We start from the raw sequence: 17820 nt of genomic DNA, 5'->3' as shown, positions 1-17820 counted from the left end.
TATTTTTTACCATTTTTACCTGGAATTCACAGCTAAGGCGAAATGAGAACACACCAATACAACCTGTTAGTGTTAACTGTTTATTCACCTGTTTACTGTGGTTTGGAATACTTAACTCTGCGCGCCTAATTAATTTACATAATGTTCTCATAATATTTTATTTTAAATCGCAATTAATAAAAAAAAGTTTGCCTATATGTTTGAAAATATTAACTATTGATAGAAATATGTTACAAAATTATTATCCGATGATCAACATGCATAATAATTAAAGAAATTCGATAAATATTTAATGAGCTAAATATCTACTTTGAAATTGATATCTTAACGGCTTTCAAGTCTATAATAAATTAAACAAGACAATCCGATGTATTGGCTGTAACAGCATTTTCTTAACAATGGCGAAAACAGGTATTAAAATTAGGGTAGGAAATAATTATAAAAAAGGTCAATGATCAGTCTCGTCAAACACATTCTTTTGTTACACGTCACAGTTAGGGTTACCTGAATCGATGAAATAAAACATCAGAAATGTATGACACTCGCCTCACCATTGTGTTTGCAGCACATGTTGCAGTCATATAAAAACAAAACCAAAGAAAACACTATAACTTCGGCATTTTTTATTTTCGTTTTGTCAACTAACATGAAAAAATATTTCAACTACACTTGATATTTTTTATATAGCCATGCACAATGATTTTGACAGTTCGCCATAACTGTCTGATATTTCTGCAAAATGATATGAGGAAACTTACAAACAGACAAAACATAATGAATGCATTGAAATTGGTATCACTAGAAATTTATTTTTAGTTGCTTGGTTACGCCATTTTTCTAATATTATATTTCTACTCCTTAAGTCAAAACGGTCGACAACTTGGGTGTTAACAGCGATCGTTGATAATAACAATGAAAAACATTGCACAGCTTTAGTGTAAACAGCTAGGTAGAATTAGGTGCAAAACGTTTGACAAATTATGTGCTAATAACTATCGTTTGAAATAACAGTAAAAACATAATGCAGCTTTTAATGTTATCAGCTACAGTTTGAAAATATTGACAATCACTTTTAACAACCATTATTTGAAATAACAATAAAAAGACATCCTATAGCTTTGGTGTTAACAGACTACTATTTGAAAGTTTGTCAAAGCATGGAAATGACCATAGAGTAAAACTCCAAAGTTATGATTTTGTTATTGGTATTATGCTGAGCTAATTTGTTTTGAAATGTCGTCACTTCTAATTCTATTGGACTTCAGCTAAGTATTCTCTCTTTTTTCTAAACAAATTTAGCCAGATTATACGTCTTGTTATGCACATCATTTGCCAAAAAAAAAATCCCCCTTATAATATAAATTAAAACTAATTTACTACTTATATAATTAAAAATGCAAATGTTAAGTCTGTTCATATATTTCACATATCGAAGTAAAATTATAATATAAACTTTTTAATGATACAATTATGTATAACAATCTCGTTATTTCAGTTCGTAAATTCACAAAATATAACAAATTGACTAAAAGATTACGACAGAGAAAATACAACACTAAATATGAATATGGCCTCTCTTTGGCTTCATCCTCATTTGTTTTTAAATTTAGACTAAAAAATTTACATGAAATATGAGATTACGAAACCGTTCTTTCAAAATCTTCAAATTTTGTTAAAAGCATAATTGTTGTAGTCAAAAAAATCTATTCGGCTTGCCCTAAAGTACTAATAATTACAATTTCTATATCATACGAAAAAGCTTATTTTGTGAAAACCCTGAGTAAAAGAACGGACATGCATATGAAAACATATTTATTAAAATGAACACTTTAAAAAAAATATTTAAATATGGAACGTTGGAAGTACTTTTGACACATTTGGAAATTGGTATAGATAAGTAAACTTTGACCAAAATTCCTAATTTAAATGTTACTACCAATATTCAAGCAAAAGACTTGAAAAGCTAATTAAGTACACGTGCACATACATTGTCTAATTAAGTACACGTGCACTGTCTAACATTCCAATTATTTAATTATGTAGACTAAACCTAATGCCATTTTATCTATAATTCATTTACTAGTTGACAGTATTTTCTCTGCATTTCTATTCTAATATTTACCCTTCATATTCAATAAAATTTAACAACATAACAAACGTACATGGTATTTTTACCCTTTTGGAGAAATAAGGAGGCGATTCCGCCTTCAAAATACAAACATAAACACAAACATACAAAAGACAGCATGGGACAAACACGAACAATAACGTTGAGATAATTAAGAAATATTTATATCATATATTTTGTAAATAATCAATGTTGCAATAGGTTTTGATGTCAATAGAATTGTTTTAAGTACATGTGCCTTTAGTGCTATTGATTATTTGAGATTCTGTGACCCTTCGTAAATAAATCTTGAAAGCAAATGTATGTCTTCATTGAAAATCGTGTATAATTATCGGATGAAAAACACGTGATCAAATGTTTGTCCACACACAATATTGCAGTAGGAAAAATTGCACCTTCCTGTACAAAATGTCTTTGAAATAAAAAGCACTAGTTGTTAGACTTTATTTGGCATTAAAAATGGCACAGGTAGATTATGGTCGCGAAACATTGCACCGTCTTATCCATCTATTTGTAACTCTATATGATTGCACTTCATAAGTAAAATCGTTAGCTGCACACCGCTGGAATGATAGCAGTTAATTGTAAGGTTAATATGATTTCTATACCTCATTGTGGGTATAAAATTATCGGACAGGTGGTGCCTATCATCTTCTGCTGTTAATTGATACGAAGAGGCGTTCCATACACTGAACCTAAATTTCAAAATCAAATATTACGCATAAAAAGCAGAATATACTCAATTTTTTCTGCAGTGACACTTTTACGACCTTCCGTCCGACTTCAAGAGTCAGTCAAGCAGATCTCGCACAAAGCAAGCATTTGTTGGGATCCATCTTTTTTTCATTAAACGCCCCCTCTCGTCGACTTGTAGATATTAAGATAAAACAAGTTTGAAGTCTTTCACACAATGCAGCTTTGCTACAACATAAATAGAAACTTTTTTTGTGTACAGAGGAGCTGAAGATAGGCAAGATAAAAATCAACCCGTTTTTTTAGAAACGCTTACAAACTGCATCACGTGTCATGCTTCTCGTTCAAATCACTTCCGAAAGTACTTCTATAAAACTACGGAACTCCATCATGGTGAATCGTCACTTCCGGCCTCACTTTTTTCATCGTCTTTATCATCCATTTTAACTGTAGTTGTGTCATTTAGATCTTTTATAACCTGTCTCTCTTTCTTTAATTTCATTCTACGGTTTTGGAACCAAATTTTTATCTGTCTTTCAGTTAAACATAGATGATGTGCAACTTCTATTCGACGTTTTCTTGTGAGGTAATGGTTGAATTGAAATTCTTTTTCTAATTCTAACGTTTGGTATCTACTATAAGTTTGTCGTCCTCGTCGTCTGTGTGCTGAGTTTGGACCTGAAAAAATAAATAGTTTTTAGTTTTTTAGACTGCATATCAATATAAGACTATATAGTATAATTGCAAAACAAGACCACTTTTCACCAGATACCAAATGACGATGAAGTCTACGACTGTAGGTCCCAGTACAGACTAGGACAATGATCAAAACCAAAACTCTGTAACTATAGGTAAAAAAAATGGCCTTTAATTGTGAGCAGAACCCATATAAATAAAATGTATGAAAACGAAGAACACATCGTTATGTTTCAAAAGCCCAGAGTTAATGTTCATAATCTATAACTATATTAATGTAAATATATAATAAATATATAAACAAAAACACGCGTAATATCAAGATACAAAAATTTAGATTGCATGGGTGTTTTCTTTTCATAGATCAAATGACTGATTGATGCATACAAAGGTACAAAGACTGCTTTCAACTCAATATTGAATATATGATATTATGATGATTTGTTGCCCCTTATCATTAACTTATATAAAGAACAGTTATCGCAACTTTGATCTGTTTAGAAAGAGATATCCTTTAATCTGCATAAAATTTATTAAATCATCTGGAATAAAATAGTATTGACTAGGATATTGCCATATGATTCTCCGGACTTCCTCTATGAGAGCCATCTCAAATAGTGTAATGATAGGTGTCTTTTTGACTTTGTGGGACGTCTGGATACGCAGCCTCGTCCAGAAGCTGCATAGGAATAATTTTAAAGTGTCCGTGTTAAAAGCACACACTCTGTACGAAAGTTGGTTGTTTTTTGTCTCAATCAAACATATCCGCTCTGTCGAGTGGCAGCTAAACTATGTCCCCCTCCATCCCGGTTCATTGTTGTTTAATTTGTAAGTTTGAAATATGAATGAACTATTTGCCAGTGGACTTAAAATTTACCAATACCCAATATAAAGAGTAGTCTTTATGGTGATCTGAAATCATATAAAGTGGCCTTGTTCTGCTTCCTCTATATCAATATACTAATTTCTACTAAATATCTAATTTTGCAACAAAAAAAAATATGGAATACATACAAATAACATCCAAAGGAATCACCAACTCAATCTTAAGAAAGATATTTGAAATTCTATCACAAATTTTCCGTCATTGAAATATTTTTCCAAGATAATAAAAGGATTGAAATGCATCATATTTGAAATAATAACACTTTATACCATGCTTTGTTTAAATATCTTGATATAAATCGGTGAATACACAATTCAACGCATTATTAGCTAATGCACCAGCATCGGTTTTATCCACTGCCTAATTTTCTCATCTTAATTATTGATACAATTTTATTGATATTTTATGTTTCATGTAATTGATAATATCAGCAAGGCCAGAAATTGTAATTAACAAATTTTTGATGCAACATCGCTTGCATAGATGACACATAATCGGTTATTGTTCTATCATCTTTCTATTGATTACCTTCCCCGATCCATCTAGGGCTCGTGACACGAAACTATTCAGGTGAACACGGTACACCATCAATTAAACATTTGACGTTATCAATATTTAAGATACTCTATTCTTTAATTCGTATTGTTTCCTCACAATTAAACGCATGAGGTAGTGATGGTATTGAGAGGTGATCAATTTGTGTTGATTTCGATTCTCAAGGCCAATTACAAATATGTAAACATGATTATGAGGGTGTGGTTGGAAGTTCCACCAAGTCTGTACTTTTTTAACCCTTTTTTCAATATTTTGTATATTTTGGTTCAGTATTCTCTATCCTGTATATGTTAATATCCTATAATTGTGTATGCCCTTTTTTCAATTATTCACAATTATATATATTGGTCTTTTTTATTCTTTTTTTATTATTATTTATTGGTCCATTATTCTGTATGATTTGCACATAATTCCCCCATCCAAACCCTCATGTTTTATTTTGCATATATCAAAGCAATATACCACAAGGAAAGAAAGCGACTAACAATCTTCCGATACCAGTATTCGTTTTGTTTTGATTTTGTCGTTTACATTCAAACTCCGCAAAGTCATCTGCTCATTTAAAAATTATTTGAATACTGGAATCTTTTCCATATTGTCCTGGTTTATGGCCATTTCTCATAATTTTGACAGCTATAACTTTAACGAATATAAACATTGCATAACTTAAACGATTCCATCGCCTGGGTAAAGATGTTCTTATTTGACATTTACAACTTTTAATAGACCATGTAGGTAATTTTATTCTAATTTTCAAATTTAAAGTGTTTTTTGTCGGAATTTCTAATGTGAAGCATAAATAGATTTTAAATTACCTTATGTTTAAGAAAAAAAGTGCTGTTATATTATCTGAATTGATTGTTATTCTAATTTTCCAGATATTTATACTTCCAATTGCTTAGGATATTAGGAACCTAATTCATCTACATATGCTCTATTTGATAAGCTTTAAATGTCGAACGTTTACGTTATGCATTAATTCCAAAGAATATTACACCTTTTAAAACTAGTTCCTTAAAGGCATATATCACTTCTATTAATCTAAACAGACAAATCATCAATCATCTGCTAAATGTCTGACAAAAAACAACCCACGATTCAGGTCGCAAAAGTGGAACTTTTAACCTTAGGAACAGACCACACGAGGAGTGATTATACCAAGAAGGCCCAAAACAAAACTGGGTAGAAACAGACCACACGAGGAGTGATTATACCAAGAAGGCCCAAAACAAAACTAGGTAGAAACAAACCACACAAGGAGTGATTATACCAAGAAGGCCCAAAACAAAAGTGGGTAGAAACAGACCACACGAGGAGTGATTATACCAAGAAGGCCCAAAACAAAACTAGGTAGAAACAAACCACACAAGGAGTGATTATACCAAGAAGGCCCAAAACAAAAGTGGGTAGAAACAGACCACACGAGGAGTTATTATACCAAGAAGGCCCAAAACAAAACTAGGTAGAAACAAACCACACAAGGAGTGATTATACCAAGAAGGCCCAAAACAAAAGTGGGTAGAAACAGACCACACGAGGAGTTATTATACCAAGAAGGCCCAAAACAAAACTAGGTAGAAACAAACCACACAAGGAGTGATTATACCAAGAAGGCCCAAAACAAAAGTGGGTAGAAACAGACCACACGAGGAGTTATTATACCAAGAAGGCCCAAAACAAAACTGGGAAACACATTAATACAGGATTTGTGGAACACATCTAAACACTTACATTCTCCAAGATGGAAAGGGAATGGTTTGTAAATATTCGACAGCATAAACCTATTCTAAGCATTCCCAAATCTGTTTATGAAGAGGCAAACATCATTTGCATCCGAGTAGAAAGTCTTATCGGCTCTAAGGTCAAGGAACAGTAATTGAGCTATGTCGAAGATTCTTCTAAAATTTTGCATGCAACCTTGACTCGTTGAATTACAAATGAAAATCGAAAAAATAATGCATTTGTCTCTTTTTTATTATCTGAAATAAACTGGAAACAACTTATTATTTTTATAGAAATACGAATGATCCACTTCTTCCAATTTTTTACCCAGTCCAACGATATCTGGTTGTCTAATGCCAGTCAAGACTAAACACCTCTTTAACAGTACAACCCGCAACTCAAATAATGACCATCGAGATATTGGTGCTTTGTTTTATTCTTACATGTGCAAGAATTTTTTTCCACTTGACGTCGATTTTCGGTCAACAGTCAACAGATAAATCCATAATTTTATTGTTTGACTATAGACAACATAAACAAAGGTCCATCATTTAATATAAATTATCATTCCATACTATTATTTTACAGACTTCGTATATTGATATTTAAATTTCTACTCCTCAATTGCTTTTTTTTCGTCTTTTATGTTATTACTCGTCTTTTATGTTATTACATGTTCAAAACGATGAAGTTTAATTTTTACTTAACTTAACTGTTTTTTCCCTGTTGAGTAATTTCGATGTTCTCTTGGTTTCTTTTTTAGAATTATTTTTTCTTTCAAAAAATCATAAAATTTTTAAATGGATGCTTTTTTACTGCTTTGTCGTCTGTATTTGCAACAGACTCAATTCAAATACGTGTTGAATGTCTAGTCCAATATACCGTAGTGGTAAAATATGGTATCCAGTCTTATATCGACTCCTTATGGAGCAATTTGTCTTGTCTGGTGTTTTTAAAACCCTCTATACTAATACCCCCGTAAGACCGCATAGTAAGTAGCCGAAGCACGCAATGGTATGCCTAAGCACCAGATAAAATATCCAAGTGCCATATAGCCTTACAAATCAAACGGACAAGATATTACTCCACAAAACTTAGATAATTACAATTGTGTTGTAGAAGCTTTGAGTGAATGAAGTCGTAATTCATCTATGACAACTTCCATTCATAAATCGATAACGTCAATGGGATAATCACTTGTTGCAAAATGCTAGAATTATCATGTTCATATAACAATTTCAGAAATTAACGGGTAGTTTTTATAAATTGCGGAAATCTCATTTCAGCATTGGGTCTATTTGTCTTTACACAGAAAATGAATCAAAGACTTCCAAGTGCGATGGCGTTTATAAAATAAATGCAAGCATACCATTTAATTCATATCATGTACGTGGGTTTAGGTGGCATTGTTTTGTAAGAAAGTACTGACAATTCCTTGGCAACATGTGATTGGTATTGCGCATATTGTCAATAAATTACACGTTGTTTGTGTAAATATATTTTCATCAAATCCGATATTTCTACCTAAACCTGAATCCCAAAACAAACTAAATTATATTGTTGCATGGTATCATAAGGGTTTGGTCATTAAACAATTCTTTTAAAAAGAATGCGATTACAAAATAGTCACCACCATTGTTCAATATGTGAATTGCATTTTATCTCATGACATCTAGCACAACAGACTCGAAGAACATTGATATACAACATGGTTATTTAATTTGTCTATAAAATTATATTTTTCTTCTTTGAATCTATTTCTTATACTTTTATATGCTTATACTTTCATATGCTTCTAAACAATGACCATACGTATCCGTATTTCAAACCCTTAGCGTACAGCACAGAGTAAATAAATGTTCAGAGCGACTGTTTCGTTGCAAATATCTTTAAATTTGAGGTCCCAGACGACAAAGGGCCATCAAACATACACACTGTGTGTGTGTAACATGTATAAAAGAAGGTTGCCAATAAGACAACTATCAACACGAGTCCAATAGAAGTAGATCAAAGCAACTGTATGTCACGTTACGGCCTTCAAAAGTGTGCAAAGCCATGTGTTTACTGACGCTTAACATGTGTATTTTTGGTGCACATACACTGTAGTTAGTGCTGATGGTATGAAGATGCTTTCAATCATGTTTAGCCCAGTGTTACTTTGTAGAGGTGATATATAACACTTCGTTTGCTACCACAAGTCTTTTTACATATATTGCAAGAGTTATTACTTATATAAGTCAAAATTATCAGTATATACTTATAATCTTCAAACAAATACACTATTACACATGTGTTAAACGAAAAAAAAAAGTGAAACAATTAGATTCAGTTAAGAGTTGTATAATATTTTCACCTATTTATTATGACTTATGATTGAGAAATTTACATAAAACATGTAACTTTGATGTCTAACCTTGAATACAACATTTTGATAATGGAGATAAAGTGAGTTAAGTTTTTAGAAAAATGACATTGACAATAAAATAAGATTTGGAATTGTCTTTAGTGAACCGGGAAACATCCATTACCATCGTGATTTAATTCATGGACCAAATATTACAGTGAATACATATTACAATGAGAGTATACACTTAAAAACACTGTCGCGTTTCTGTTTTCGTCTCTGTATTTAAAACAGTCTTTTTACACTAATTATAGTATTATTCAGAAGTTATGAGTTGGATACATAAGCACCTATAAATGTTATTATTTGTTGATACAATGAATTTACAACCTACAGGACCCATTCTCGCAGTCGATAAACAAGATATTACAAAATAGGACAAAATGGAACATCAATGTTAAAGTCATCAATCAAATCTGACACATTGTCATAACCATGAGCTTCTTCTGTGTACCTTGTGGTTGGTCGCCATGTTTGCACAGAATGTTGGAGGTTGTCGGCAGACATGATTTAAGATGGCGGACAGTGTTTCCTTGATTTATGCCAATTAGTCGCCCTAGTAGACTGTTGTTGGTTTCGGGGTTTAAGTTTATGTGGTCGACTTTTGAGTCACTTAAGGGGAAGGTCGGGTTTCGAAACTTGCAATACATTTCGCGATTTTACATTGTATCTAGACAATAATTTGAAGTTTAGTGTCTTCAATACTTATTTGATATTTTAAGCTATTTGTATATGCAAGTTGCCTATACTAGTATATGATTGTGTCCTCTGTTAGGCTTTAGTACCAAACACAAGAAATCCGTTAGTTGTACGTTATATTAACATGGTTAAGTAGGATATACTTAGTAACTGAAATGATCTATTTGCAAACTTTGATAAATATGATATTATTGTAAAACTTTTGTTTCATTTCTTTAAATGACTCTCTTTAGAAGAGTTTATACTTTAAGTTTTACTACATATTTAGCGACTACTATACTTATTTGGGATTTCAACTATTTGTATATTTGCAAGTTGCCTAAGTTTGTGTAATCAGTTTCATAAATTAAAATAAAAATTTCGTATAACAAATGAGGTTTTTTAAAGACATGAAACACGTCTGAAACAGACCAACTTTGATAGGTCTTTCAAATATAATTATTTATTAACAAATATCACAGAAAACATTATATTATCTATAACAATGGTAACGAAGATATAGCCCAACTTGAAAAGTTCCTATGGCTTTATTGTTTGGTTTTTTCTTTGTAAGTACGAGATGTATCCATTTAAGGGGGTACCCAACACTATACCCCCAAAAAATCCTGTCATTTAATTTTTCTTATTTTTTTTTCATTGATTAACTAGGCCAACCTAAACATCTTGTAAATTTTTTTAAAAGATTTAAATCATAGGTTTAAAAGATTTGGCAACTCAAATATGGCATCTTATACATACTAGTATCGACCAAAATTGGAAGTATCTGAAATATGGGTATAGGATTAAATATGTTAAAAAAGTTGACTTTTAAAAAAGTTTTTTTGTTTAGATGTATTTATACTTAAAATATATACAAATAAATGATTTATTTATTTGAGAGCAGCAACGGTTTTGTTTTGCTACACTCTTTATTCAACGACTACTTAAAGCAAAGCTGTTTGTTCGTCCTAACTTAGGGTGCGATACTGAATATACTTGAGTCTTTTTGTCATTTTTTTTTTTAAATGTTTCACTGACAGTCACAAATATATTAAATATTAAATCAAATGAAAGTTTTGGATGTATATACGACTGCTCAAAAGTTGCAGCACAGATTTAATTCAAACCAAAAGAAATGTAGTGCTGTTAATCATCGTGACTTTCCGTTTGTGTAAATAAGGGAGAAATAAGCGAGAAGTTGTATTGGAGTGTCAATACTGGGCCAATGTTTTACTTGAAAACCTCGTAGTAGTGAAAGGTGCGTTTTAAAAGAAGCGATTTATTACAACATATTTTTCCATAGACAGCCATTTCCTCCTGTCCCATAATGTAAAATTGAGAAAAAGCTTAAATACCCATACGGAAGTAGATTCGTACCTTGGATCAGCATTGTTTTAGGTACTAAAGTATCGATTATGGTAAATGAGGCATACGAACATTCATCAAGCTTTGCTGTCCATTAAACGGACACGTCTCTATCGTTTTGAATTAAAACATTCATTTCAACTTTTTATCTCTGAAATAAATATTTCGATTTAAGTCTAATTGGAAAATATCAAAGAGCCCAGAAGTTTACTTTTTGATACTGTGATCAAGCAAAGACCATTGGCTTGTCGTACATTATCGGAAGGAATTCTCAATGAATTTCTTCAAAGGTTTACGATCTTTTAATTCCAAACAAAAAATTGAATGAATGTGTCGACTTACCGAGATAAAATTACGTATCAACTTCAATCGAATGGTACAATAGATTATTGCTGTTTATTTACTTCGGTTGTGTTAGTTTCTATTGATAAAGTTATTTATGTGGGTATTTCTTTCCATTTTACATCCGATATTTATACCTAACCGGATATTCAGATCTTCATCCTGATTTTTTTTTCATTTATACATTTCTATCATCATTAACACATTTTAAAAGTGCTGAAACCTCGTTTTTGCAAAACGTTTAATTATAATGTTATACTTACATTTTTAATTTTTTATTTAATAAACCAGTGATAAATACCGAAACATTGTAACAATTTCACATTCTATTAATACATGTGCTGTTTTATTGGTTAAAGTTTATAGAATATTAAATGAAACTTATTCTCCCTCGAATCATATTGACAATAGTGTTAAAGAAACGAGATATTATAAGAAGGCAATCTCAAATAAAACAGTTAGAAATAATTTCTAAATAAACGAAATAAAGACTACTATATTTGTTAGTTTCCTCACAGTAAATGTACCAAATATTCATTGGGATAATCGATGGTCAAACAATGTTTGCTGTTGAGGTGTTGGGGCTCGATTGTTTATGTATGGTATATTTTTTTCATTGGGTGACAAATGTCTATCCGGTTTGTGCATTATATAGCCAACTTTGCACAAAATGTTTTTTTATTTTTTTTATTTTAATGCGATTTACCTCGGTGGTGTACAAATTTAACTATTTTTTTATTTTAAAATCGTTTTGCCATTTTTTATAGCTCGCTCGCTCGCCCTCTCTCTTTGGTAAAAGATCGTAAAAAGGACTATACGCTGTGGTCCGAACTTTCGTTCAGTTCCGATGATCAACTAAATAAAGCCAACCTCTTCATAATAGATTTTTTTATATACCGCCCCTATGTTTAACATGTATCTATGCTGATGTTTACAAGTTATTTAAATAGACCAAACAAGTATTTGTTGTTCTTCCCAGCACGGTATTGAGTGCAAATAACTTTTAGTCAACAATTCCAGTAGATTGTCATGCAATCACCTCAGTGTCCAGGCACTCATCCGATTCAAATAGGGTTTGTAATGTATATTACTGACAAAAATGGGGGTTTAATTTTCATTAAATTACTGACTTTAGTGTATGCTGTTATTCAACCCAGTGTTGAAGGCATAAATCAAAATAAAGAAATGTAAGAACATATATTTCATACTCCAGTGATTTTGCGTTTCATTTGCATGAAATAGTTATAATTATAGTATAATATTAATACATTTCGCAGGTGTGTTCTCGGAGGTAAACAATATTTTATTCCGAGAAGGAATTAACATGAAAATTAATGGATGTGTTGTGTATTGTGAGAGGAAACTTACAATTAAATGAAATTCTTGTGCGTTCTTGTTTTTTATTTGCTGGAGAGATTATATAAAGTTGACATTTTGCTCTTATACAAGAATATTTTTTCCGAATTGCAACCAGTGTAATTTCCTTGTAAAATTTGTAAATTTATTTAATTCGTTGGAGATATGTCATAAAGTTGACTTTTTGCTCTTATATAAGAGAAAAAAAAACGCGAACAAGTGTAATTTCCTCATTACATTTGTACATTTGTTTTTAATAGGTTAATTTATAATATTCAAATCTTGCACATACAATACAAATATTAAAAATTTACATAACGAATAAAATTAAAATTTCGTCATTTTGAAATACATCTTTTCTACATTTAATGCATTTTAAAGAATTGTGTATTTTGTGTATTTGAAAATAAAGGTATAAATATTATATTCTTTTTCCTTATATTCTTTTTCCTATCATAGAAATAAGTATTTTATGAAATATATATATACATTAATTTATAAATAAAGTTACAGATGCAAATACAGTTGATTAGTTTTAACAGTTCATTGTATTTAATTATGGTTTGGAAAGAATTATACAATTTTACATTGTTTTCGGTATGAAAGTCAATTTTTGCCAATAAACTCAATTATTAGACAACAAAACTTACATATATTGTTGAAAATGTTTCAATAATTTGATAATATCGAAATATTTGTTGATTTATAACTGCTGTGTTCTATCTAATTATAAAAGATTTACAATAGTCTGATGTTTCTTTCAAAAAACAGAAAAATCTTGACAAGTTTTTATTTGCCTTATTTTCCCTCAAGACTACTTCTATACCAGTTAACAGTTTTATTCAAATAAAATCTTGTTTAATTTAATATCAAGTGAAATTTATATCTGATTATTTTTGTAAGTTGGCATTTTTATGGCTTTTATCGAACTAGCACTGCATTTAATCCTGTAGAATATGGCACAAAAATTCTGTCGTAAAATGTCATTTTCTATCTGCTGTTTTTAAAAGAATTAAATTTTTGTTGCATTTTTATTTCTATGGTCTGTCAATTTTGGGGCAATTTGGTTTTATTAATACACAAATAGGCAAATTAAATGGTAGTGTATTGACTTTTATATGTTGCACTTAAAATACCACAAACTCGCAAAATTAAGAGCAAGCACGATTTGTTTGCATGGAAATACATAACGAAATATATATAAGTTGGAAATTTGTGGCCAGCCACATAATGAAATATTTCTACAACTTTTGTCCAAACATAATTTTTTTCAGAGCTGATTATCACCAACCGACATAAAACATTATCGTCTGCGTAGTCCCATTTGTGTGGAGAACTATAGAGAAGGGCGACAACCGTTATTCTTTAGATAATATACTTTTCATAATATTGTTTTGATGGACATTCTGTACTAGTTTTTTTTCTAGACAATATTGCTCGTCCTCAAAATAAAATAAGACATATATTTTCTACAGTAAAATACTAAAAATCCGCTGTTGAAATGGTATTTTCCTTACACTCGTTTTTCTCTCTCTTGATAGTTACAAAATCTAATTAATGCAAGAACATTCACATAAGCATGATAAAAATACAAAAACTGGTGTCAATGAGAACACATCTTGAATATTTTAAAACTAAACAGAAACCCAAACTATAATTATATATATTCACTACAAGCTGTTTCGTGCAGACATTGAAGGTTTCTCTAACGCAACTCTAGAGAGGAGTATTGATTAATTTCGATACTTTAATTGTGAAAAAGTCAAGAATAATTAGCCGTTCGATAAAACAACATCAACGCACATATTTTTTCTCCATTTTCTCGATAATATTACAATCTGTCGGCTAAGAGTATGTCGCCTTATTAATGCATGTGTTGTAACCTTTCAAATTTTACGCTGCATTTCATGTGTTTATTTGTTAAATGGCTTGAAATTGATTTGTGTTTGTAAACATGTCAAAGAAAACAAAAGAATGTTAGTTTGAAAAATGAACTTTAATGGAAAAAAGGTTGAAATAATTCTCGATGACAAAATCGTATCTGATCGGGTTTTAATGGAAAGAAATGACATGACACAAACATGTGTTGATTTCATTTGTTTACATTTAAAAAATATAAAGGAATAATAGTGATTAAGTCATGCTGTTTCCATTTTTATACTATGATTATGATATATGGTTAAAAAATACGACTGATACACTTGTTTATTACTCGATGTTTATTCTATAGTTATCATATTTCTTTATTTTGAACAAGAATTTCCAATGTTTTGAAAAATAATACGTATGCGTATTCTATTCAGTTTAATGTTACTATTACCATAAATTCACAGGAAATGTGTAAAAAATTAGAAATAAAAATCGAGATAAAATTTACACACTGTATGCATACACCACGGGGCCTTCTAAACTCCATAAAATGCGGTTTATGGGAAATAAAATATACACATCTCAATTGATAATACAAGAATAAAATAAATTGCAAGTACTTCAAGCAAAACATTATTTCTTAAATTTATTGCAAATCCAAAATGTAGTTATATCTAATGCAATTTCCAAGCCGTAATCCAACATTATTTTGTATAATTAAAAGGTAATTTAAGATAAATAAAATGTCTGCATCATTCTAGTTAATGTTCGGATAGCTGTAGTATTTATCTCCTAGTTTAATCTCGTTTTATTGTCATTTTACTGCGATCCTATCATTTTAAAGGGGACCAAATGTCTTAAAAATTAGTGAAGATAAAATGGTTTTACTCAATTGACCCCATATAATGTCCTAAATACCAAAATGTAATATACAACGATATAGACAATGTTTATTATCATTCAGAAATGAAAATGAATGTGTTTTTGTTTTTATGTCTTAGACACATACTTTGATTTATTCATCGTAATAAATAATATTTCGGTTTACATTCTATTAAATTACATTTAAATAAGTCATTGTATAGTTTTTATTTCAATTAATTCGTTCTAAATAATTGAATATTGAAGGTGGTTTCAACGTTAAAATAGATGGATTTTTAACCCAATTTTCGTATTTTAAATGGCTATCAACCACATTATTTCTGTAGCCATTAAACGATATTTTCAGAACAATATTTAATAAAAGTTATATGAATAATAAGAAACACATTTCGCTGTAATCGTCTGCATGATTTATGTCTTTTTAACCCTTTCATAAATATGGAAGATGCATTATAAATATAATAATATAAATATTAATTCATATTTTTTTTTATTCTTGTAACTTACCAACTATTCCCATCCATGGATAAAAGGGCGTTGGCGGTTCATTCCCTGAATTCTGACTCTGGTCTGTTTTTAAGTTTTTCTGTAACATCAACGGACAAGGATCTGCATTTGTTGAATAGGGACTTGTGCTGTTATGAACCGAATCTGGTGAACTTGACTGTACTCCATGAGGTGGAGGGCTCCAATTTTCTGTACTGCAATTACTGAATGATCGCGGCACTAAATTGTCCTCGGATTGATGTGCAGGGGGAGGTTGAAAATTGTGTCTCCCTCCGTGTTCACCACTATTTCCTGATGAATTCTGCCTTGAATGAGCGTCATGGTTCTGATGATTATAAGATGAGTATCCGTTCGATGGCAGACGATGATGTTCAGAATTAAAATTATTATTATGATACGCGGATAACTGATCTGCAAATCTTGATGCTAAAAATCCAAAATTGTTCGAATTATAACCTACATTATGAGACATGTGTGGATTTTCTGATGAATATTGTGCGAAAAACGACGCTGGATAATACGAGTTCATTTTCCACTATTTCAGCTTATTTTTCTTATTTTACTCACTTCATGACCTTATACAATAAAATAACCTATGATTTGTGTTCGTCCATACTCAATGTCGGCCAAAATAAATCATTTGCATAGAAATCAGAGCACGAGACGATTGGCCAATCAGAACAAAGATAACAAATTTCGTTCAGTAAGTTGATATGATGACCGAATCACACCCTCACTATGAAACAACGTGGAAATAAAATGACTATTTCAATTCCAATTCATTGTTATATGCTCCCAAGTTAACGAACAATTTTATTATTAACCTAAAACAGGTCTTAAATTGTCGTAGTAATCAATTGAAGGAAAATAAACTACGTAAAGTTAGGATTTTATTCATTATTTATCAGAAACGGATAAAATGGCTATCTCTTTTCAAGTAAAATGTGTAGATTTACTGTTGATACTTGATCTTCAAACAATCGTTTTATTCTAACAAAGCAAAAATACAAAGGTTATATAAATTTCGCATTGTTTACTTATTATAATGAAGTGACTTAAATTACCAATCCTTGAGTCTGAAGAATAGAACATCAACGTTCAAGAGTATCATATTACAGAAATCTAATGGGTAATTAAACCCAGTTGAATTTTATACCACACATATATTATTTTAACACTCGCAAATCTAATAAATATTTGCAATGGACGTGAAAACAAAAGAAAAAGACAATACTTCAAAATAGATACTACTACCTAAATAGAAAGTCAGGACAGATAGTTTATTCTTTATTTATTTCATTATAAAAGGTTAATTAAGTAAAGTAAATAAAATTTTATCTTTGAATACTACAAAGTAACCAAGTTTACATGTTGAAATCATACGAATTTCCAATATTAGATAAATTTATGGTCCCTTCGGATCGATTAGACATTTTTATGACTTTTGGGTTGTTTATTGCTAAATTCAGTCAGTAATATTGCATTGGGCTATGTTGGCATGAATTTTGTGATGAACCTACAAGACATTGGAACCTTCTACCGCCGTATCTTATAAATTTGTAATAAGAGTGCAAGTATAAATCATAAAATTAATTTTCTTTTGAATGACGTTGGCGAGAAATTTCGCAGAATTAAAACTTTTTTGTCACCTGGGTCTCTGTAGCCATGGAAAATTTAAATAAACTCAATTTTGATTATTTTTCTGTGAAACATAAATCAAATTTGCAAATAAGAACC

General features: G+C 30.6%; 1 protein-coding gene across 1 annotated transcript; it reads right to left on the bottom strand.

Annotated features, from left to right (window-relative positions):
• Positions 1–1313: 1313 nt before the first annotated feature.
• Positions 1314–16722, bottom strand: LOC143062703 (uncharacterized). Its single transcript, XM_076234460.1, has 2 exons — positions 16084–16722; positions 1314–3499 (listed from the first exon to the last, which is right to left on the bottom strand). The coding sequence occupies exons 1-2, from the start codon at positions 16610–16612 to the stop codon at positions 3210–3212; spliced, it is 819 nt and encodes a 272-aa protein (XP_076090575.1). The 5' UTR covers positions 16613–16722; the 3' UTR covers positions 1314–3209.
• Between the last annotated feature and the right edge of the window lie 1098 nt (positions 16723–17820).

This window comes from Mytilus galloprovincialis, chromosome 2, assembly GCF_965363235.1.
Source record: "Mytilus galloprovincialis chromosome 2, xbMytGall1.hap1.1, whole genome shotgun sequence".
In the NCBI taxonomy this organism is placed as follows: domain Eukaryota; kingdom Metazoa; phylum Mollusca; class Bivalvia; order Mytilida; family Mytilidae; genus Mytilus; species Mytilus galloprovincialis.
This window is presented reverse-complemented; position numbering and strand designations above follow the sequence as displayed.

Excerpts from the sequence above, each read along its gene's own strand:
- LOC143062703 (XM_076234460.1), bottom strand. The coding sequence starts at position 16,612 with ATGAACTCGTATTATCCAGCGTCGTTTTTCGCACAATATTCATCAGAA. Across the intron at positions 3,500-16,083 it reads TCCATGGATGGGAATAGTTG|GTCCAAACTCAGCACACAGA; the intron begins GTAAGTTACAAG and ends TTATTTTTTCAG.